Source organism: Sapajus apella, unplaced genomic scaffold (genome assembly GCF_009761245.1).
Source record: "Sapajus apella isolate SASKATOON/1434 unplaced genomic scaffold, GSC_monkey_1.0 scaffold186, whole genome shotgun sequence".
Lineage (NCBI taxonomy): Eukaryota > Metazoa > Chordata > Mammalia > Primates > Cebidae > Sapajus > Sapajus apella.
Window position 1 is genome coordinate 746,546 of NW_022437126.1, and position 22,816 is coordinate 769,361.

Below are 22,816 nucleotides of genomic sequence, written 5' to 3' on the forward strand. Positions count from 1 at the left end.
CGTCTATCTCCCAGGTTCAAGTGATTTTCCTGCCTTAGTCTCCTGAGTAGCTGGGATTATAGGAACCCATCATCACATCTGGGTAATTTTTTTACTTTTTAGTAGAGAAAGAGTTTCACCATCTTGGTCAGGCTGGTCTCAAACTCCTGACCTCAGGTGATTCACCCACCTTGGCCTTTCAAAGTGCTGGGATTACAAGCATAAGCCACCACGCCTGGCCTATTTTTTTTTTTTTTTTTTTTTTGAGACAGAAGTGTGGTGGCACAATCTCAACTCACTGCCACCTCCTCCTGTAGGTTCAAGTGATTCTCCTGCCTCAGCCTCCTAAGTACAATAATAGCTGGAACTATAGACATGTGTCATCATGCCCAGCTAATTTTTTGTATTTTTAATAGAGACGGGATTTCACCATGTTGGCCAGGCTGCTCTTGAACTCCTGACTTCAAGTGATCCAAATACCTCGGCCTCCCAAAAGGCTGGGATTATAGGTGGAAGCCACTGTGCCCAGCCTGGATTCTTTTTAATGATGACTTCAAAAAAATTCCCTTTCTCAGTTTGTGTTACTCTCTGAAACAGATTCCACTCTGCTAACCCTGCCTCTCACACTGTGAAACTTAAGCAGATCTTTTTATTCTGATTCCACAATGTGAAGTACTCATCCTCTGTTTATCGATGACTATCCGTGTTTTGAAGTGTTTTTATGGGAATGAAGCACAGTAGTGGAGGAAATCAGGTCAGTTCTAGAAGCAGAAGGAAGGCCAAGAAACCAGGAAAAATATTTATGTGATGGGAGGAGGGGTAGTTTATAAATCACTCATGGATCTCTAGGCCAGAGAGGGGTGTGAGACACACACATGCACACACACTGACTTGCAGGTACACGCAGAGGCAGAAACAAGTTAGGACATGACACATACATGAACACAGATACCATTCCCAGCAGAAACCAGTCAGAGCAGAGGGGCCCTGCCTGGAGCAAGGAGACTGGAACTAACTCCCTTCCTCCCACAGGCTGCTTTCCGTGCCTCCATGTCTAGGTTACCCACAGATCTGGCTGCCTCAGACAGGCCCTTGGGCTGGTAGCTGGACCCAGCCTGGAGGTCTTCACAGATGGAGGCCTATAGGAGGTGGCAGCTGCCACCTGGAGGGGGCTGCATAAGAGTGGGCAGTGCAGAGGAGAGAAAGCCAGGTGGTGGGGGAGGGAGGGAGGGAAAAGAGGGGACCAGATTCAAGCAGCCTTGCACTGGTTCTAAAATGGCCACAGAAAGGCAAGGGACAGATGGTCCCTTTCTGATGCTGAGCCGGGGAAGTGGGAAAAGGGAAAAGGAAAAAATAAATACCATCACAGTCAGAAATTTAAAAATAAACTGAAAAACCTAAAAAATAAACAGCTTGCTTCTGAGGTTCTGTCTGCTTCCAGAACCTTCTAAGAGAAAACAGAACTGCAGGCCTGGGAGGGCCATCCAAGCCTCGGGTGTGAAGACGGCTGGACGTCATTCTAGCCACCCCCTGTCCCCAGCTGGAGGATCTTGCAAGGTCTTCTGGATAGCTGCAGTGGTATCTCACCTTTCCCTCCCCAGCACTTCTTCCAAAGTCTGACAGTAGGTAAGCAAGGCCATGGCTTTTCAAACGTGACACGATGTCAGAGCAGTTTGAATCTGTCTCCTTCCCAAGAGTCAGTTCCCGTCCGAGATGGGCAGAATCAAGTTGATCCTCTCACAGTTGCTGCCCCTCCTGCCACCACCCGACTGCCCAGACTTGACAGTCCACAGGGCGCTTTCACAGTCATGACTGCACTGCACTGAAACCTGGAGGGAAGCTGGGCAGGAATGATTACCCCATCGCACAGACGAGAAAGCCAGGGCTCTAACAAGTGAAATCTTTGTCAAGGTGAAGCAAGAGTTCAAGGCTGTGCAGCCTTCTGATGGCACCACCAACACACTGCCCCCAACCTGCACCCCAGGCTTTCTCCAGTAGATTCCACCTCCCTCTGTGAGCCAAACAGGTTCTTCCTCAGGCTCACATATGACTGCTGTACAGCTGAATATTCCAGGTATGGTTTACCTGGAGCCTTGCCAATTCTCATGTTGGCGCCTTTTGGTTCTTGCCGGCGTAGGGATGAGGCAGAGGGCCAGGAGTACTGCACTAACCAGCGGCTTTCTCTCTGTTCTTTCTCACTCCTGGGTCTCTCTGTACATGCTGTTCACTCTTGCAAGCTCATCACTTTCCTCCTCTTTACCTGGATGCCTCATGCCCATGCCTCCCAACCTCAACTTAGACAATGTCACCTCCAGGAAGAGTCCCTGACAAGCCTCTCTTCCCACAATACCCTGTCCTGACCCTTTCATGACACCAATTCCTTTTTTGTGATTGATTCTCTCGTTGTCTGTCTTCTCTGCTAGACTAAATTCTTGGAGGTCAGGGCTGCCCTCAATACCTGTCTGCAGAATGAATGAATATAGAAATAAAAGAAAGCTGGTATTATCTAAAAAAAAAAAATCCCTCTTTCCTTAATGCAGTAGTTTCTAACACTAGTTTTGGATTATCTCCATCCTTCCAAAATAATGCTTGAATATTCACTTAAGTGGAATGTATAAGAGCAGCAACTAAAAGTGAATATTCTTTTTGTCATATGAATCAGCACCTCATAATTTATATGCTTGGTAAATATGTTTTACCAGAGAGTGGACTTTCTTTTTTCTCTCTTTCTTTTTTTTTTGAGATGCAGTTTTGCTTTTATTGCCCATGCTGGAATGCAGTGGTGCAATCTTGGCTCACCACAACCTCCGCCTCCCAGGTTCATGCAATTCTCCTGTCTCAGCCTCCCAAGTAGCTGGGATTACAGGCATGCACCACCATGCCCAGCTAATTTTGTATTTTTAGTAGAGACGGGGTTTATCCATGTTGGTCAGGCTGGTCTCAAACTCCTAACCTCAAGTGATCTGCCCGCCTCGGCCTCCCAAAGTGCTGGGATTACAGGCGTGAGCCACCATGCCTGGCTACAGTGGACTGTCTCAAGGCAGGGAATTCCTATATGGTGGGCAAAAACCAAACAGGAACACTAATAATGGCCCAAAGAGGTCAGGAGACAACAGCGTGAGAAAAGATGAAGGAAAGGCTTCCCAGAAGAGAAAAGAGCTCAGCACAGTGGACGGGAGAAGGAAACGGACAGAGGCTGGGCTGCGTGAGAAAGACCAAAGAAGTCCCCAACGCAGGGGGCCGACAGCGAGCAGGAAGGCTGTAAGATGGGTAACTCAGGGGCAGGCTTTCTTAGCTGAGACCGACAACAAGACAGGAATGTGGTGAGATGAAATGATAGGGAATGCTTAGTGTTTACTGCACTAAGAATCAGAAGGCCTGGGCACTGGTTCTGACTCTTCTGTATAATTTAGGCAAATCTGCAAGCCTCTTTTCCTTATCTACCCAGGCCCAGTTCAAAAGAATTCACCAATGTAAAAACATTTTAAAATCCATAAAGTGCTACATAGAGTCATTATGAAGAAATTAGCTCCCACAGAGCAAGGCAAAACTGTGGTAAAAAGTGATTTACTAAGACTGGGATTTGGCGTTACTGGGACTTGGGGTGAAGAGTGGCAGCTCAGGAGAAGAAACAAGATAAAAAGTAGAATTGAGAGGAAGGCAGGTGAGAGAGAAGGGAGGAAAAACAGACCTGTGGCCTTAGAGGCAGACTGATAGGGGCAGAGAGCAAGGGCAGTCCCTGGGAAGCGGACACCAGAGAGAGCAAGGAAGGACACAGCATGGCAGTGGGAGGGGGCAGAAAGGAGATGCCAGGCCCGTTCAGGCTAGCAGATACCAAGCTAACGGAGGAAGACAACACTAGTAATCAGGGCTTGGATAATAATAAGGCTTCTTGCTGCTGGTTTTCAATTGCAGCACAAACAAATCATTATACCTCATTGCCAGCCTCCTACTGTGGGAGTCAGGTGTCCACAAATCCAAGGGAAGAGACTAGGGAAGCTTCATGACCAAGAAAACTTGTGACCTGTGCCCATATGGTTTTGAATTCCAGAAGACCAATGAGAGGCCATGAGAGAAAACTTAGGAAGGAAAGCTCTGAAAGACAAGGGGACAGGAAAAGAGACCCTGGGAGGAGGGGAAGAGGGTGTGAAGCTGAGTCAGCTGGAGGAAGAACAGGTAGCGGGTGGGGCCAGCGGGAAGGGGATGAAGGACTGTCTGAATCACACTCTTAGAAAGGAAGAACAGGGTTACTCTCCAAAGGGTGGAGACCACATATTCTCTAGCCCCACCAAGGACCAACCCAGAATAAATTACAGCTGAAGAGATGTAGGTGAGACAGAAGGGGAACTTCCTGACCAGCAGGATGGAGCAAACATGTTCACTCGACTTTTCACCAGGCCTGTCTCTCCTCTTTATCCTAAGAAACCTTCCTAGACACCTTTCGTGCCAACTCTATAGCCTGGTGAGCCAGCTCATGCATTCATTCAACAAATACTGACTGTGTGCTATGTACAGGCATTGCTAGATACTAGAATGTGGCACTGAGCAAAACAGAAATTGTCCCTTCCTTCATGGAGCTTATAGTCTAGTCAAGGAAGCAGATATTAAAGACATAATTACATGATACCTGTGACAACTCTGATGAAAAAGGACAGAGTGCTACCAGAAAGATTCAAGGAGGCTGCAGTGAGCCACGCTTGCGCCACTGTACTCCAGCCTGGATGACAGAGAGAGAGAGAGACATTGCCTCAAAAAAAAAAAAAAGAGAGAGAAGAAAATAAAGACTAAAGGGAGGTCATGATGGGGAAGGGATCCAGGAAAGGCCTGCTAAGGAAGTGATATTTAAGCTGAGACCACAGGAACAAGCAAGAGTTAACGAAGTGGCCAGGCATGGTGGCTCATGCCTGTAATCCGAGCACTTTGGGAGGCCAAGGTGGGTGGATTACCTGAGGCACGGAGTTGGAGACCAGCCTGACCAACATGGAGAAACCCCATCTCTACTAAAAGCACAAAAATTAGCTGGGTGTGTTGGCACATGCCTGTAGTCCCAGCTACTAGGGAGGCTGAGGGAGGAGAATTGCTTAAACATGGGAGGCGGAGGTTGCAGTGGGCTGAGATTGCACCGCTGCATTGCAGCCCGGGCAACAAGAGCAAAATTCTGTCTCCAAAAAAAAAAAAAAAAAAAAAAAAAAAGAGTTAACCAAGGGAGGAGCAGGGGTGGGGAGCACACAAAGGCCCAAGGCAGGAATCTGGAATCTCCAGGCAAGGCAGAGTAAGGAGCCAAGCATCCTGAGCCACCCAGCCCTGAATCTGTGTCTTTCAATAAAGCTCTTTATACATTTTTGTGTGAATGTCTTGTGTCTCACATCCCAACAAAGCTGTGTATCCCCAAGGGTGAGGCATATGTTTGCCCTTCAGGCCAAATGCTTTCTCTAGGTGGGTCCAGAGCTTTTTTACACAAAACAGCATGCAGGGGCAGAGTGACTGCCCAGTGATTGACGGAATTCCTGACTCAGGGGTCAGGACAAACAGGAGTTTCATGTTCAGTTTTAAGATTCTGAAGTTACTCGTTCTTGCAGTGATGCTGGAAGACTTTCCTGAAATAGTAGGAGGCTCTAGGACTGGGAAAGGGAAGCCAGGCCCACAGAATTCCAGGTCTATACCTGGGGCTCAGTGACTCACTCGCAGCCATTAAGATTAAAATTTCTGGGCAAGGTGGCTCATGCCTGTAATCCCAGCACTCTGGGAGGCTGGGGCGGGCGGATCATGAGGTCAGGAGATGGAGACCATCCTGGCTAACACGGTGAAACCCCATCTATACTAAAAATACAAAAAATTAGCAGGGTGTGGTGGCACGTGCTTGTAGTCCTAGCTACTTGGGAGGCTAAGGCAGGAGAATTGCTTGAACCTGGGAGACAGAGGTTGTGGTGAGCCAAGATTGTACCACTGAACTCCAGCCTGAGCGACAGAGCAAGACTCCATCTAAATAAAGAAATAAAAGAAATGCTGGGCGCGGTGGCTCACGCCTGTAATCCCAGCACTTTGGGAGGCCGAGGCGGGTGGATCATGAGGTCAAGAGATCGAGACCATCCTGGTCAGCATGGTGAAACCCCGTCTCTACTAAAAATACAAAAATTCACCTGGGCATGGTGGCGCGTGCCTGTAATCCCAGCTACTCAGGAGGCTGAGGCAGAAGAATTGCCTGAACCCAGGAGGCGGAGGTTGCGGTGAGCCGAGATCGCGCCATTGCACTCCAGCGTGGGTAACAAGAGCGAAACTCCGTCTCAAAAAAAAAAAAAAAAAGAAAGAAAGAAATGGAACCAAAACTAGAACCAGGTTGCCCAGCTCCTAATGTCATGTTCACTCCATGGATCATGTTGCCTCAAAGGCAAAGTCGAACGCCCATTGTATCAGCAGGCCTCCTACTGACAACTCTTTATAGATGTGCAATTTGGGCTACCTGAGGAGGTTATGAGGCCAGAACAGGAGATTTGGGCAGTAGCAGGTACATTCATTGTTAACTTGTGAAACACACCTAATCTGCAAAAACTACACTTTGGACCCCACACTGATCAATCTCACATGAGATCTTTGTTTCTGGTGGGGACTGGGTCATGCAGCAGAGCGATGAAGCATGAGTATGAAAGTCAGGCCGGGTGCAGTGGCTCAAGCCTGTAATCCCAGCACTGTGGGAGGCCGAGGCGGGTGGATCACGAGGTCAAGAGATCGAGACCATCCTGGTCAACATGGTGAAGCCCCGTCTCTACTAAAAATACAAAAAATTAGCTGGGCATGGTGGCACGTGCCTGTAATCCCAGCTACTCAGGAGGCTGAGGCAGAATTGCCTGAACCCAGGAGGCGGAGGTTGCGGTGAGCCGAGATCGCGCCATTGCACTCCAGCCTGGGTAACAAGAGCGAAACTCCGTCTCAAAAAAAAAAAAAAAAAAGTCAGCTTTGAGATCTTGGCCTACTGCTGGCCCCTTCTGAAATGTAAGATGGGGCTGAGCATAGTGGCTCATGCTTGTCATCCTAGCCCTTTGTGGGGCAGAGGTGGGAGGATCACTTGAGGCCAGGAGTTCAAGGCTGCAGTGAGTTACGATCATGCCACTGCATTCCAGCCTGGGCAACAGAGCAAGACCCTGTCTCAAAAAAAGTAATAAGATGGTCCAGAGATGCTCTACTTTTAAGACAAACACTTAAATCACTTGTTACTTTTATTAGCGATGGTGATGAGAACAACATCCAGGCAGACTGTAGGATAACACCTAAGGATGTCACTGTTTCTAGGAGTTATCAATTGGAACATTCCTTCATTCAAACTTTGAGCATTTGGGTGGGGCAGACTGAGACTCAGTCCGAGGAAAACAGTCGACTGCCATTCAGAACTGAATCTGTCTAAGACAAAAGTAGGCTTTAGACTGCAGTAAGAGGAACTGTGGTGAGAAGGGCCACTCGGTATTGGGCAGTTCCTGGAAGGTATTATTAAATACATGTAACCTCCTCTAAGGTTGTACACAGAGACAGAGAAAAAAGACCTCATGAGTCCTCAAGCCTTCCCTCAATCCTTGCAATCTGACACTATTGTGAGGAAATGCAGAGGTCTCTTGCGCTACAGGCTTTTTCTTGGTAATAAGGGCACAATCCGCAATAGTATACCCTAAAGATAGCACCCCAGCCTACCAGCCTGAGGCCCCTGTGGCTTGTATTTGACCTCTAAGACAGGGGGCTCTCCAACCCTCCTCTCTTCCTGGGTCACTGGAAGAACAAGCATGTCTCTCCCTCCCTTTTTCCTCTTTCCCCATTAAGGTCAACAAAAAACTGTAAACAGCGAGGATGAGGGTAAGTGAGAAGGCCAGGGAGGCCACCACATTGGTCATCTCTGTTCTAAAATATCCAACTCAGCCAGGTGTGGTGGCTCACACCTGCAATCTCAGCACTTTGGGAGGCCGAGGCAGGTGGATCACTTGAGGTCAGAAGTTTGAGACCAGCCTAGTCATCATGGTGAAACTCTTGTCTCTACTAAAAATACAAAAATTAGCTGGGCATGGTGGCACTCGCCTGTAGTCCCACCTATTATACTTAGGAGGCTGAGGCAGGAGAATCACTTGAACCTGGGGGTGGAGGCTGCAGTGAGCTGAGATCATGCCACTGCACTCTAGCAGGGGGACAGAGTGACACTTTGTCTCAAAAAAGAAAAAAATCTGGCTGGGTGCAGTGGCCCACACTTGTAATCCTTGTAATCTCAGCACTTTGGGAGGCTCAGGTGGGTGGATCACCTGAGATGGGGAGTTCAAGACCAGCCTGACCAACACAGAGAAATTCCATCTCTACTAAAAATACACAATTAGCCAGGTGTGGTGGCAAATGCCTGTAATCCCAGCTGCTCGGGAGGCAGAGGCAGGAAAATCACTTGAACCCAGGAGGCAGAGGTTTATGGTGAGCTGAGAGGGCGCCACTGCACTCCAGCCTGGGCAACAAAAGTGAAACTCCGTCTAAAAAAAAAAAAAAAAAAAAAAAAAAGATCCAACTCAATTCCAGGTCATGATATGAACACCAGAGGAATACAGAGCCTGACCTGGCTCTCAACTGTCCAGGCCTGGAGGTCCAGGAGGGTTGACCTCCCCTTTAACACATGTACCCCTCACATACTAATGCAGAAATACTGTTAAATTCTATTATCTTCATCCCCTAAATAACCTTATTTCCAGCTTCCTCTAGCACCTACCCACCAGACCCCCAGGATGAGCTGAAGTCAGAGGCTGAAAACAAGCAAGATGACAAACATGAGCACAGCAGAACAGAACGCGAGTCATGGCTGGGGGATGGCAAAGAACTGAATACGGAACAGAAACCCTTAACTTCTCTTGCTACTGCCCAATCCTCTTGTGATTCCAGGCAGCCATTTCATTTAAAATCCCTTTCAGAAGCCTGTCATCTTGCATTAGAGCTAGGAGGGGGTTGTGTTCTGGGTTGGCTGATGATACATGGACTTCTGAAACATGCACCTAGCCTGACTCAACAAATACTAAGTATCTGCTACATCAGACCCTCTGCTCAACTCTGCACACACAAAAGACAATGAGCTGCAGAATGGTGGTTGCCTGGGGCTGGAAGGTGGAGGGTTGAGAGAGTTAATGTTTAATGGGTATAGAGTTTCATTTGGGGAAGATGATGAAGTTCTGGAGCTGGATGGTGGTTACGGTTGCACAACAATGAGAATGTACTTAATGCCACAGAACCACACACCTAAAAATAGTTATTATGGTAAGTCTTATATACTTAATCACATTAAAAACACACACAGCTGGGCATGGTAGCTTACGCCTATAATGCCAGCACTTGGGAGGCTGAGGCGGGTGGATCATGAGGTCAAGAGATCGAGACCATCCTGGCCAACATGGTGAAACCCTGTCTCTACTAAAAACACAAAAATTAGCCGGGTGTGTTGGCGAACGCCTGTAGTCCCAGCTACTCGGGAGGCTGAGGCAGGAGAATCGCTTGAACTTGGGAGGTGGAGGTTGCAGTGAGCTAAGATCTCGCCACTGCACTCCAGCCTGGAGACAGAGTGAGACTCTGTCTCAAAAGAAAACAAATATCTCTCTCTCTCTCTCTCTCTCTCACACACACACACACACACACACACACACACACGCGCGCGCGCGCGTGCATATTTTTAAAGGGTAGGGGGAAATGAGACAGCCCTCCTCTCCTCTCTCTGAAGAGCAGGCTTTCTTCCGAATTATTCAATTCTCTTTCCTTCACACCAAATATTCTGAATTCTTCTGCATGTCCTTCTCTTCCTGTCATCACAGTGATCTGCCCAGCAGTCCTACATTTAGAAATCTCTATGAGTTCTGGGTGCGAGCCCCATGGAGCTCTGTATTCCCAACATGTGCTCCCCAGTGCCAACCTACCAGCAGTTTAGCTTAGGCTGAAGCCACTTACTCTCCCCACCCCAAAAAGACCCAGGAATACGAATAAAAGCTGTCCTTTATTAAGACACAGATCTAGAGGCCATGTGCTCCTAGAGGGCAGTAACTATCTCTCATTCTCCAACCCATGAAACAGGCCATATTCCAAAAGTCTCCAAAAACTTTACCAAGAAACATTATGGATAATGCTATAGTCCTCAGTAAGCCCACAAAACCCGTTTACCACAGTCACAAAAATAGCACATATTTACAATTAAAACAGGCAGGCTGGGCGCGTCTGGTGGCTTACACCTGTAATCCCAGCACTTTGAGAGGCCAAGGCGGGTGGATCATCAGAGGTCAGGAGTTCGAGACCAGTCTGACCAGTATGGTGAAACCCCATGTCTACTAAAAATACAAAAATTAGCTGGGTATTGTGGTGCATGCTTGTAGTCCCACCTACTTGGGAGGCTGAGACAGTCCCATCTCCCTTAAACCTGGAGGTGGAGGTTGCAGTGAGCCAAGATCGTGCCACTGCACTCCAGCCTGGGCAACAGAGTGAGACTTCGTCTAAAAACAAAAACAAACCAAAAAACAGGCAGAAGTCAATACTAGTTGCACATAGTCTAGAGTGCCAGGGACACACTGCCCTCCTGTCCTCCCTCAGTGCCCACCCCCCACCATATGCCCTGCCACCTAGGAGCGGCCTCACTCCAACAGTATGGCAGCCCAGGTTTTGAAGTCAGACTTGAGGCTGAATGTGAGCTCTGCTACTTACTGGCTGTCCAGTCTCAGACAAGTTACTTAACTTCCAAGTTAATTTCTGTAAGCTTTGGTTTCTTCCTCTTGCAAATGAGGATAATATCCTCCATCCCAAAGGGTTATTGAGAGGGACAATGAGATTACTGAAGGAAAGAACCTCCTGTATATTAAGTGTTCATGACTGTTCTTGTTCCAACCCCAAACGCCCCCCTTCTGAAATGAATCTGCATCATAATATAAATGACTTGTATCAGAGTAATCTTTGTTCCAAATGGAAGACAGACAGAAAAAGAAAGGCTTACTAGAATCAACCAACTTCTTTTTGTTTTTGAGACAGAGTCTCATTCTGTCGTCCAGGCTGGAGTGCAGTGATGCGATCTCGGCCTGGCCCACTGCAACCTCCGCCTCCTGGGTTCAAGTGATTCTCCTGCCTCAGCCTCCCAAGTAGGTGGAATTACAGGTACCTGCCACCATGTCCGGCTAACGTTTTGTATTTTCAGTAGAGATGGGGGTTTCGCTATCTTGGCCAGGCTAGTCTCGAACTCCTGACCTCAAGTGATCTGCCTGCCTCGGCCTTCCAAAGTGCTGGAATTACAGGTGTGAGCCACCATGCCCGGCCCCAACCAACTTCTGATCCACATCCTGTCTGTTCCCTGCTCCGACACGTGGGGCTCGGGTAGTTCCCACTGTGAGGAATGACCTTGTTAAGGTTAGGCGGCCTCTCTCCAGCTCCTCCAAACCTTAGCTACACAAGGCCAGGAGCTGATCAAGTTCAGCTCTCCTGACTCGGATTGGGAAACAGTGAGACGTGGAACAGCTCGTCCCGCTCAGCTGTGCTGCTTCCCAGCTACTCACCCACCATCAAAGGATACACTAGGGCAGGGCATCTTCTACTCTCTCTGGTCACCCCCTGACCCCTGAGATGTGGGTAATGACATTCACTCACCACACCTCTGCCTTCAAAAAGACAAGTGTGGGATGAAAAGACCCCAGAGAAGAGATGATGTGCTGGCCCCTCTCTCAGAGGCTGCACCTGACCATCTTTGCCTCACGCTGCTTAGGCTTTGGGCAGGCACTCTGTACACTGGTTTTCTTGAAGACTCTTTACTGAGTCACTTAGAATTAAAGACTAAGTATTGCAAGCTTCAGCCACTTTCTTATAAATGTGCCTTGAAAGAAGGAGTGGGTGGGTGGTGAAAAGAGAACATGAAAATCTTCCTTACAGTCTGGCTGCGAGCCTACCCATTTTACCTCCAGAGGTATGCTGGCAGACAAATAAAAGCTGCTAGATATGTGCCATGCATAAGGGTAATTTGGAGCCCATATTCCTCTCTCTACCCAGAAAGAAGTACACAGGGACTTAGGAACTACTTCCTACTTCATAGAAGAAACATGTCCAGTCCTTCCCTGGGTTGCTCCTGTGTCTATAACAAGTTCATGAGAGGTACTACTAGTGGCAATCGGGGTGGAAAAACAGTTCTTCGATGCATTGTCCCAGACTTTGCAGGATGGTTAATGTCCCTGATCCCCGTGTGCCAAATGCCATTAGTGCTCCCAAAACATCATGGCAATTAATCCTCCCTCCTCAACATTTCTGAACACCCCCTGGAGGCCAGCAGTGCCCTGGCTGAGAGTCACTGAGTGAGCACCTGTATCAATTTGCATCCCACGGTGCCCAGCATATACTAGGCACCCTGTACTGCTTGTAGATTGAATCTAGTAGGAAAGGACCAGTCACACACATACCCAGATCCACGTCTCTTACCAAGTAATTTCTGAACCTCTACTGTGTGCTCAGCATTTTTTGTGCGTGTGTGAGATGGAGTCTTGCTCTGTCACCCAGGCTGGAGTGCAGTGGCGCAATCTCGGCTCACTGCAACCTCTGCCTCTCAGGTTCAAGAGTTTCTCCTGCCTCAGCCTCCTGAGTAGCTGGGATTATAGGCACGCACCACCACACCCAGCTAATTTTTGTATTTCTAGTAGAGACAGGGCTTTACCATGTTGGTCAGGCTGGTCTTGAACTCCTGAGCTTGTGATCCACCCACCTCGGCCTCCCAAAGTGCTGGGATTACAGGCGTGAGCCACTGCCTGGTTCCTGCTCAGCATTTTCACAGAGATCAAGAGGAAATATGAATCACAGTCTCTATATATAACAAGACCATAAGACATTATTCAATATAAGGCGATACATAAGCAAATGCTAAATCGTAACGTCTGTGAGAAAGTAGATGACGTGAGCAATAAAGGCTGGCATAATCAGAGGAGGCTTTGTGGGGAAAAAACAGAAGTTGAGGTGGCTCTTGAAGGAGGTAGAATTTTCTTCATTCAGCCCTACTCATCCTCAGTCTGTCCCTGCCAGGACCGCTATTCACGGAAAACTCCTCTAAACCTGTGGTTCCAGGAGCAATTCGGCAACCGGAACCCTTCAAATCTCATCCCCAGGTGGCTCCATGAACGAGAGGGTGTGAGAAATTTCCCATTCTTTGTCAGAAGACCAGCGAATATCAGGGCTGCTTTCAGAACGCCTGTTCATCCCTAAGGCAAGGCGGAGGTGCCCAAGACAGAACCAAAAGGCATTTGGTGCTATGTATACATACTGAGTCACAGGCTCTAAGTGGTGAGGTTCCCAGTTGTAACTAGACACTACCCACTTCGCCTGTCCCCTGTGGCCCTGGAATTCTCCTGCTGTGGATGAACCTGAGGTCTCAGCTATCTTCTCTGTCAAAGGTCTTCTTGCCTCCTCTCTCGCCAACCATCAGCATTTTTCCTAGGCAGCTCGCCCCCATTTCCTCCATTCATGTCTCTCCAGCCGCCCAGACTCCTCCCACAGGCTGTGCCACCAAACTCTCCTCACAGCCCACCCCGCTGTCTTCTATGTTGCCATCTTCCTGACATTCAAGCGGCTCCCAGAGTCTGGCTCCTCCAGGAAGCCCAAGACTTGTGGCTTCCCCAACCGTGTTTCCTTTCAAACACGCAAAATCAGTAACACTCCCCCTCCACACCCCACTCATCCTTTACTTGTATACAACGTAAATCGAGAGTCTTGTCTATTTCTATACACTATCTATCTAATGTTAGAAAGAATCCCACTTCCCACAGACCACAGGAGCTAAGCTGAGGGCTGGGCCTACTTGTTCTCATTTCTGTGAGACTTACCTACCTTCCAAACCCTAGGCACCACTTAGGCTAATAAGATCTAGGGATACACCTTCCTCTCATATACCCCACTTTGAGAAGCCACATCTAAGTCCAGAGACCCAGGACCCAGAGTCCCTCCCCCAGTAAGTAAAAATGAGGATTACATGAGTCATAAGATCTTTCCACATACATGCTCTTAACTTTTGAGACAAACAAATAAACCTTTTTTTCCCCTCCCACAGGAAGATTCAGAAGAAATCCTTTTGGAAGTAAGCCTGGAGCTTCCACCCCATCCTCAGGCTTCTGGCCCTTGATTGACCAAATGCTTCACCCTAAGAATGGCCCCATTCCAGGGTCTCCCAGTTCTCTACACCACCAAACTCTACCTGCTACATCAACTGCATCTAATCTTTCTGCAGCAAAGCCAGTTTGGCTTTCTGATGTGATTTACATCTCTCTCAATCAACCAAATATTTTTGTCTTATAAAAATTTTGTCTTATAAAAACAATTTTTTTTCTATGACACAGTCCTCAGGAGATCCTGAGAACAAATGCCCAAAACAACTACTGTTATATGCGCTCATGGCATGTTAAAGTTTTCTGCTACAGTCCTTATCATGGCTTGCAATTACACACACACACACACACACACACACACACACACACACTAATATATGATACTTGATTAATGTCTCTCCCTACTACTAGACTGTAGGAGAACCATCAGTCTTGTTCACCACTGTGTCCTCTGTGCCTAGTTCTAGATCTTTCCTCAAACAGAGCATAAAATCCTACCCACATTTAGCATGTACAACCTCAGGCTATCTAGGCACTGAACAAAATCTCCAGGGTCTCCCTTGGGTCACTACAATTCCATCCCTCTTTCCTCTCCTCCCTACACTATCCTACCCTTAGTAAGAACAAAAAGCCTCAAAAACCTTTTTCAATTACCTCTAAAAGAGCTTCCTATAGATAAGGGAAGGCCAGACTCGAGTCAAAGACTGGCTGCTTGGGAAGAGAATGGTGAAATAACTGGAGAGAGCAGAGAATGGCCGTGAGCTTTGGACAGGATCCAAGTTTTCTACCAAGTCATGTTTTTGTATCTTACTATATTCTATGTGAATTCAAGAAATGCTTTGAGAGTTGACTTATGAACCTGATCACTTTGTGTTCTATGTCTTCAATCCAGGAAAGAGAAGACTAAGACAGATAGTAGCAAAAAGTAGATGTTGAAGGGAGTGGGGCTGAATACCAGGTTTCAAGATGACTGCCCACTGACCACAGAAAATGAGTGTAATTCATGGAAATCAGATTTAACAAAATTGTCCCAACCTTGAAGGTTGTAAGATATTAAGGAAAACAGTAACAGTTAAGAAAAAGAGAGCCTAGGCCGGGCGCGGTGGCTCAAGCCTGTAATCCCAGCACTTTGGGAGGCCGAGGCAGGTGGATCACGAGGTCAAGAGATCGAGACCATCCTGGTCAACATGGTGAAACCTCGTCTCTACTAAAAATACAAAAATTAGCTGGGCGTGGTGGCGCGTGCCTGTAGTCCCAGCTACTCGGGAGGCTGAATTGCCTGAACCCAGGAGGTGGAGGTTGCGGTGAGCCAAGATCGCGCCATTGCATTCCAGCCTGGGTAACAAGAGCAAAACTCCGTCTCAAAAAAAAAAAAAAAAAAAAAAAGAGAGCCTAGGCTTAGAAAGGCATTGCTTGGGTGGAAGTTCCCAGAGATCTGGTCAAATAGCTTAGTAGAGGACTGAGTAGTTTATTACACCCTTCCCATAGTTTCTGGAACCTGATTCTCAATACAGTAGACTACCAATGCATGGTGACTGACTGGTTCAGGAAAGGAGATTATTGATAACTTTCTCTGATTCAACTTCATCTGGAGACAGAAAGATTAGACAGGCAGACTCTCACATGCATCTGGAGATGCTCTCCAGTCCAGAATTGTTTTATATTTCTGGGTTGAGGGGTTACTGCATTCCTTATTTACAGACCTATGCCAGAACACAAGCTTGTCAAGAGCAGTTGCACACTTCCTGCCATCTTGTCCCCTAAATGACAAAGATGCTTTACATGTGCAAGCTGTGTGTTACCCTGTCTTAGGCACACAGTTCAATGCTGAAAGGAATGAAGGCCAGATTTTAAGTCAGGATTCTATACACTATAGTTTTAACTGAGCTCCTGGGGTAAGCATGAGAGGGTGGACCAGCTGGCTCCCTTGCTGATCTTACTGTTATCTTACCTGTCAAACCTCCCCTCTGTGCATATCACTAAGGACTAGACAATCTGCCCTATCTCATAGCATTAAGGGTGTTGGTGTCTCTCCCTCTGTTTAGGGAATAACTGATCACCTAGTTTTGGCAAAGTTCTCGGTAATCTTCCTTCTGTCATTTGCCAAAGCAGCATTTCACTTTACTCTAAATGCCTCGAGCTCTCCAAACAAACCCATCCCCCTTTTGCAATTTTCTAGGGAAAAAAGTCACTAATGAATGTCCTTACTTCTGCAGCAGGAGGTCACTCTTCCCATTCTCCTGCCTAAGGCATCTGTCATCAACATTTGGACAGCTAGCACATCAGAACACAGTGGCAGCCCCACATTGCTCAGCAGCCCAGAAATACATGCCCAGAACTGCCAGCTTTCCAAGTGGTGCTGGCTCCATAGCCGCATGAAGAGAGGAGGAAGTCGAAGACACTTCTCCAAAGAACAGACACAACACCACAAAATCATTTGAAAAAGAACATCTCTGTTAGCAGCTACCACCTAGCAACAAGTCCTTCTTGAACGTGCTTCATGATATTATTTCAGTACAGCAACACTAAGCACAGCTCCAGAGTTTCAAGGACACTGCAGCCTAAAACTTTGAGCTGGACAGTAAAAAGAAGCTATTTGATTTATGAAGTGGGTCAACCAAAAGGAGCAATGCAAAAGGAAAGAGGTCAGCCCGGGGCCTGCCCCCTCCTTGTCCCATCCACTTCCGCCATGTATCTTTTGTGAGAAGCCAAGAGTTCCAAGTCAGAAGGTTCTCCTGGAATATAACCAAGCTTAGACACAGAGGCCCACATCTTCTCTTGGATGATCCTAACTTTACTTCAAGGGCATCGCTCAGCTGGAGGCTTCCAGAACGGTTTACCACCAGGCAAAGTCTGATTCTAAAAACATCCCAGAAAAAAATATATTCTTAATTGTGTATAAATAAAAGAGGGGCAAGAGGAAGGCTAAGAAGCCTGATGTTTATGGAGCATTGCACAGAGCTTTAACCTGTTATAACAGGCATTTATTCAACAAACATTTGAGCCCCCATTACATGCAAAACATCATTATAGGCACTGGGGATACATGAACAAAATAGTCAAAATCTTAGCTTTCAGTGAACTTTTTTTTTTTTTTGAGATGGAGTCTGGCTCTGTTGCCCAGGCTGGAGTGCTGGCACGATCTTGGCTCACTGCAACCTCTGCCTCCCAGGTTCAAGTGATTTTCCTGACTCAGCCTCCTGAGTAACTGGGATTACAGGTGTGTGCCACCACGCCTGGCTAATTTTTTTGTATTTTGTTTTTAGTAGAGACGGGATTTCACGATGTTAGCCAAGTTGGTCTTGAACTCTGGACCTCAGATGATCCACCCGCCTCAGCCTCCCAAAGTGCAAGGATTACAGGTGTGAGCCACTGTACCCGGCCACTGAACTGACATTTTAGTGGGGCTGACAGAAATATATATGTCAGCTGGTGATAAATACTATGAGGAAAGTTAAAGCAGACTAAGGGAATGCTATATAAAATTTTATATAAAAATAAAGCAGAGGAGGGAGTGCTATTTTAGGTAAAGTTGTCCTGGAAGGCTTCTCTGATTGCCATTTGATAAAAATAACTACAAAAAGGACTATCACATATATGATCACTATGTGCTGGGAACTGTACTAAGTAGTTAATGTGCATTTAATCCTCAGCAACTCTGCATTCAGTACTATTACCAAGCCCACGGTACAGGACAGAATGAAGCTTAGAGAGGGGAAGGCTCTTAGCAGAATCTGCAGTAAGGGGAGCAGGGCCAGGGTTACACAGTAAGCGAGGAAGCCAGGACTTGAACTCAGGACTGCAACTCCAAACCCGATGCTTTTCCTCTCTGCACAGGGCAACCAGGCTGGTGGAGAAAAGGAGCCTCAAAGAGGTCAAGTGTGGCTGTGGTTACAAAGTAGCAGGTCCATCTGGCCTCCCCACACATGGCTAAGAGATTAACGCAATTCAATCTTCCCTAATATGAGGCGATTACTCTCATCACCAGCTGAAAACCAAGCCTTATCTTGAAACGAGGAGAAACACACCTTGGGCTCCTTAAGACCAGCAAATAAATACTGAGTATGTTCCTCTACCATCCCTCTCCCTGAGCCCCCAACACAACATGGTGTAGTAAAGAGAGACACCATTTCTCACTGGAAAACAGACAGGAATAGAACAAGAGATGACTTAGCTGGCTGCTCGACAGTGCCACAGCTCTCTAAGGTGGAGTGGGGGGGCGGGGACATGCACTGAGAAAAGGTCACCAGCAAGAAGGGAGGCCCTCTCTCTCTAGCCCCATTTCAAAGGAAGTACAGCTCTCCCTCAAGCCCTTGCATTTTGGGGTGGAAAGGTGGGGAAGCAGATGCTTTCTCAAGCAGCATAAGGCAGGCCATACAGAAGCACTGGGAGCAGGTCACCAGGTCTCCTGAGGGGAGGGAGAGGAGAATAAGGCTGCAGGCAACTGCGGAAAGCTAACATTGCTTTAAGCTGAGAAGTCCAGAAGGGAAATACCACATCTAAGGTCAGAGGGTATTTGTGGAATTGCTGGAAATCTCGGGTTGAGGGTCAAAGCCAAACCACCATAAGAGGCTAGAGAAACCCAAGCAGAGTCCCACAAAGTTCAAAGCAAAGGTTGTGGTTTGGATCCACCCTTTCTTTCTTTCTTTTTTTTTTTGGAGACAAGGACTCGCTGTGTCACCCAGGCTGGAGTGCAGCAGCGCAATCTCAGCTCACTGCAACCTCCATCTCCCGGGTTCAAGCGATTCTCCTGCCTCAGCATCCCAAGTAGCTGGGATCAAAGGCATGTGCCACCCCGCCCAACTAATCTTTGTATTTTTAGTAGGGACGGATGGGGTTTCACCGTGTTGGCCAGGCTGGTCTTAAACTCCTGACCTCAGGTGATGCCTCCCCCCAACCTTGGCCTCGCAAAGTGCTGGGATTACAGGTGTGAGCCACCTTGTCTGGGCTGACCCACCCATTTTTTTTTATTGTATTTCAGTCACCCCAGCCACAGGAACCTGTAGCCAGAGTTAATCAATAACCAAAGTAGGAAGGAAAGGTGGAAGTTCATCCCAGAATGGAGCATATTAAGGGACTTTTACTCAGAATCTAGATTTCCATCTTATATCCCAACTAACTTGGACATCCCAGTTTAAACCCTGGCTAAGCTGACCTTAAGAATCTCCCTCCTAAAGCCATCAGGCCCTCTCCCCATCAACACACACACGTGCCTGTGCACACAAAGAAATTAAACGTTCATCCTCTCTCCCCAGCAATTTATCACCTTATCTCCAGTCAGGTCTCACAGCCCAACATTACACCAAACAAATTATGACCTGAATGGCAAGAAAAAACTGTGTCACCTAGAGAAACCCAATTAACAACATGACTCTGCTCTCTTCAATTCCCCTCTCCCCTCCAGCCATATCCGGGGCACCTGTGTGGCTGACCGCCTTTTCCCACTCTGGCGATGCTCTCTGGCTGGCTCAAAAGCGAGAAGACAATCCAAGCAGGGGCTTCCAGAGAAGCAAACCTAGAGATGGGAAATCCTCCTCTCCCCACACCTTGGCCTGGTGAGAGCGTTGGAAGGGCATAGGATCAAAACACCACCTGGCTGATAGTCTGGAGTGTTCACCTTGAAATCACTAAGTTGCCCCTTAAGCCAAAGCTCTCTGCTGAAGAAAAACATAAATGCTACAGAAAGCTCCTACACCAGAGTGTGTAAGTGCCCCACAAGGGACAATACACGGGTATTTCCAAGAAATTCCTGCTGCAGTTGCTTCCTCTCAATCACTTTCCTAATTAGCCCCTACCCTGAGAGGTCTCCATTGCTTCCAGCCCTCAGCTAACATAAATACCTACTGCCTTTCCAAACCTTCCGCCTGACCACATGCAGCATGTGTCGTGTGTGTGTGTGTGTGTGTGTGTGTGTGTAAACATCCTCTTCCCAGCCCGTGCTATAGTTTCCAAAGAAAAGAAATGCCTCCCCTCCTCCCCGAGTGCTCCTGGCCCCGCTACGCTGCAGAGTTGGTCATGTAATATTCAGGGACCCTGAGACCGGAAATGCCTGGTTCTGAACTGCTGCACTTGAAACAGGAGAAGGGATAGGGAAAACTGAACGTGGGATTGAGGGTGATGGTAGGAGGGGTGGGGTGGGGTGGGGTGGGGTGGCTGAGATTCCGACCAGGGAAAGGATGCAAGGGTGGGCGAGAAAGAGAAAGAGGGATGAGAGGAAGGCTGTCGAGACAGTTGCAAAGTCAAAATTCCAAGAGCCGAGGAAGAGGAGGGGAAGAAGATAGAAGTAAGGGCAAGGGTGGAAAAGAGGGCTGAGAGGAGGTGAGGAGCCAAAATAAAGATTCTGCAGGTGATGGGAGAGGCTAAGTTTAGGGGAAACCAGAGGGTCCCGAACCCCAGAGTAAAGGTAGGGTGGCAGGGAAGTGTGGGGGCGGGGCACCACAGGGTGGAGACCGAACTGGCTCCCAGCATCTACAGCGAGTGGAGAGAGAAGGGAGCAGAGGGCGGGGACCCAGCCGCGGCGGGAGTCGGGGAAAGGGGCACGGGTCGCCAAGGGGACCCAGGCTGGTGGAGGGGACGCCCGGGAGCACGTGAGGCGTGCAACCACCCCGCTCCCTCCACAGCGGCGGGGACAGGAACCAGGGCGAGGCTAGGGGGCGGCGCGCTCACCCGCAGGGCGGACAGGTCGATGTCGTCCAGGCTGCGGGCGGGGGCTGGGTCACCCATGGCCTCTGCGGGGAACGGGGTACCGGGGCCGCTCACGCTCCGGCTCGGTTATTCCACTGCCGCGGTCGCCGCTTCTCCCCCATCGGAGGACCCCGGGGGCGGACTCCACGGCGCCTCCCCCGGAGACCGGGGAGGGGGAGGGCCGGCGCGAGGACCGACCCACCGACTGACAAGCGCTATCGCTCCGAGGCCAGCCACCCGAGCCACCCGTCTCTCCTGCGCAGGCGCGGAGCGGCCGCGAACAGGGAGGGTGGAAGAGGGAGCGTGACGCGAGCGCGCCGCGGCCCCCTCCCCCTAGGCGCCGACACCTGCGCGCAGGCGCAGACGAGCCGGCGAAAGGCGCGCGCTGGGACCGAGCGACCGCGCAAGCCTGGCGTGAAAGAAGTGGGCGGCGGTCGAGGCGGCCGCGCAGCGCGCCCACCAGCTGGCGCGCCTGCGCACTCGCGTTTCCTTTTCTTTCCCTGTTTTTTTGTCCCTTCTCTCCCTTATTTCCTTCTTAGATCTCCTTTGACGCCTTTCCTTCCCTTTTCCTCCTTCCTTCGTGTGCCCAGCTGCCAATCAAGCCACCCACCTCTCCATTTGCGGGGGAAGGGGGCGGTCCCCAACCCCCTCTATTACTAGGGTGTTGTTATGGTAACTCCCCACGCGAGGGCTGGGTGGCCTCTAGATAGGACGGGCTGTCCACCCACCCAATTGCTATGGCAACAGTGGAGCCGCTGAGGGAGGGGCCCCTCCATGAGAACTTGGCTGGAGAAACCACGTGGGAGTTGGGGGGCAGAGGAGGGGCACCAGCTGCCTCAGGAATGCCCTTTCCACCCTCACCTAGCAGGTGGGGGAAGCATCGAGGAGCTCTGAGATCTCAGGATAAGAAATCCTACTGCAGACGTGTATCTCTGCACCTCTTTTAACAAGGTGTTCTGCACAAAAGAACTGTTTCGACAATTATTCATTGACTGGAGTCGCGCGTGGGTGAAGGGGTGGTAAAGAGGAAGAGAGGGAATCTGCGTTCAATCCCTTCAAATATTGCTTGGGTCACCTCAGATCTAGTCATGTTGGCACAGCACCTACAGCCATTAGCTTTAGTGGAGGCTGAATAATGCTATCTAAGAACCAAGAGTCATGTTCTGCCACTGACATGCTGTGCGACCTTGAGCAAATTGCTTTGCTTCTCTGGCCTTTTCTTTCCCTGTGAAATTGAGTGGGGCAGCTGTACGATCCTCAAGATCTCTTCCAGCACCAACACTGTCTCTGAAAGACCCCACCACCAGCCTTAATATAAACATCACTTAAAAGAGTTTAAATTAGGCCGGGCGCGGTGGCTCAAGCCTGTAATCCCAGCACTTTGGGAGGCCGAGGCGGGTGGATCACGAGGTCAAGAGATCGAGACCATCCTGGTCAACATGGTGAAACCCCGTCTCTACTAAAAATACAAAAAATTAGCTGGGCATGGTGGCACGTGCCTGTAATCCCAGCTACTCAGGAGGCTGAGGCAGGAGAATTGCCTGAACCCAGGAGGCGGAGGTTGCGGTGAGCCGAGATCGCGCCATTGCCCCCCAGCCGGGGAAAAAAGAGCGAAACTCCGTCTCAAAAAAAAAAAAAAAAAAAAAAGAGTTTAAATTAAAAGTCCTTGGAAAATAGCTGAGCACACTTTCTGGACCCTTCTCCTTAGCATTTGGATGCACATCCAGTCAGCCCCCTTCCCTAACCCCCAGCCCATTTTCCTAGCCATTGCCCTTGTTCAAGCCACTATCCCCATTAATCTATTTGGCCTTCCTGCCTGACTTCTTCAAGTCAATCCTTTCTTCTTCCTTTTGGGGGGATGGAGTCTCACTCTGTTGCCTAGGCTGGAGTACAATGGCATGATCTCTGTTCACTGCAACCTCAATCTCCTGGGCTCAAGGGATCCTCCAGCCTCAGCCTCCCAAGTAGCCGGGACAACAGGCAGTGCATGCCACTACCCCTGGCTAATTTAGGTATGTTTTGTAGAGACAGGGCTTTGCTATGTC

At 48.8% G+C, this 22,816-nt stretch overlaps 1 protein-coding gene across 18 annotated transcripts in view; it reads right to left on the bottom strand.

Moving 5' to 3' along the window:
- The window catches only part of MINK1 (misshapen like kinase 1), a 64,197-nt gene extending 43,144 nt beyond the window's left edge, over window positions 1-21,053 (bottom strand). For 13 of the 18 annotated variants that reach the window (XM_032268780.1, XM_032268777.1, XM_032268776.1 and 10 more), the window contains exon 1: window positions 20,754-21,050. In XM_032268780.1, coding sequence (XP_032124671.1) covers window positions 20,754-20,810 — 57 coding nt within the window. In that variant the 5' untranslated portion in view covers window positions 20,811-21,050. Of the gene's footprint in view, window positions 1-20,753 lie in introns of all 18 variants that reach the window. The other 5 variants (XM_032268782.1, XM_032268787.1, XM_032268786.1 and 2 more) reach the window with 2 other exon arrangements.
- Window positions 21,054-22,816: the final 1,763 nt, after the last annotated feature.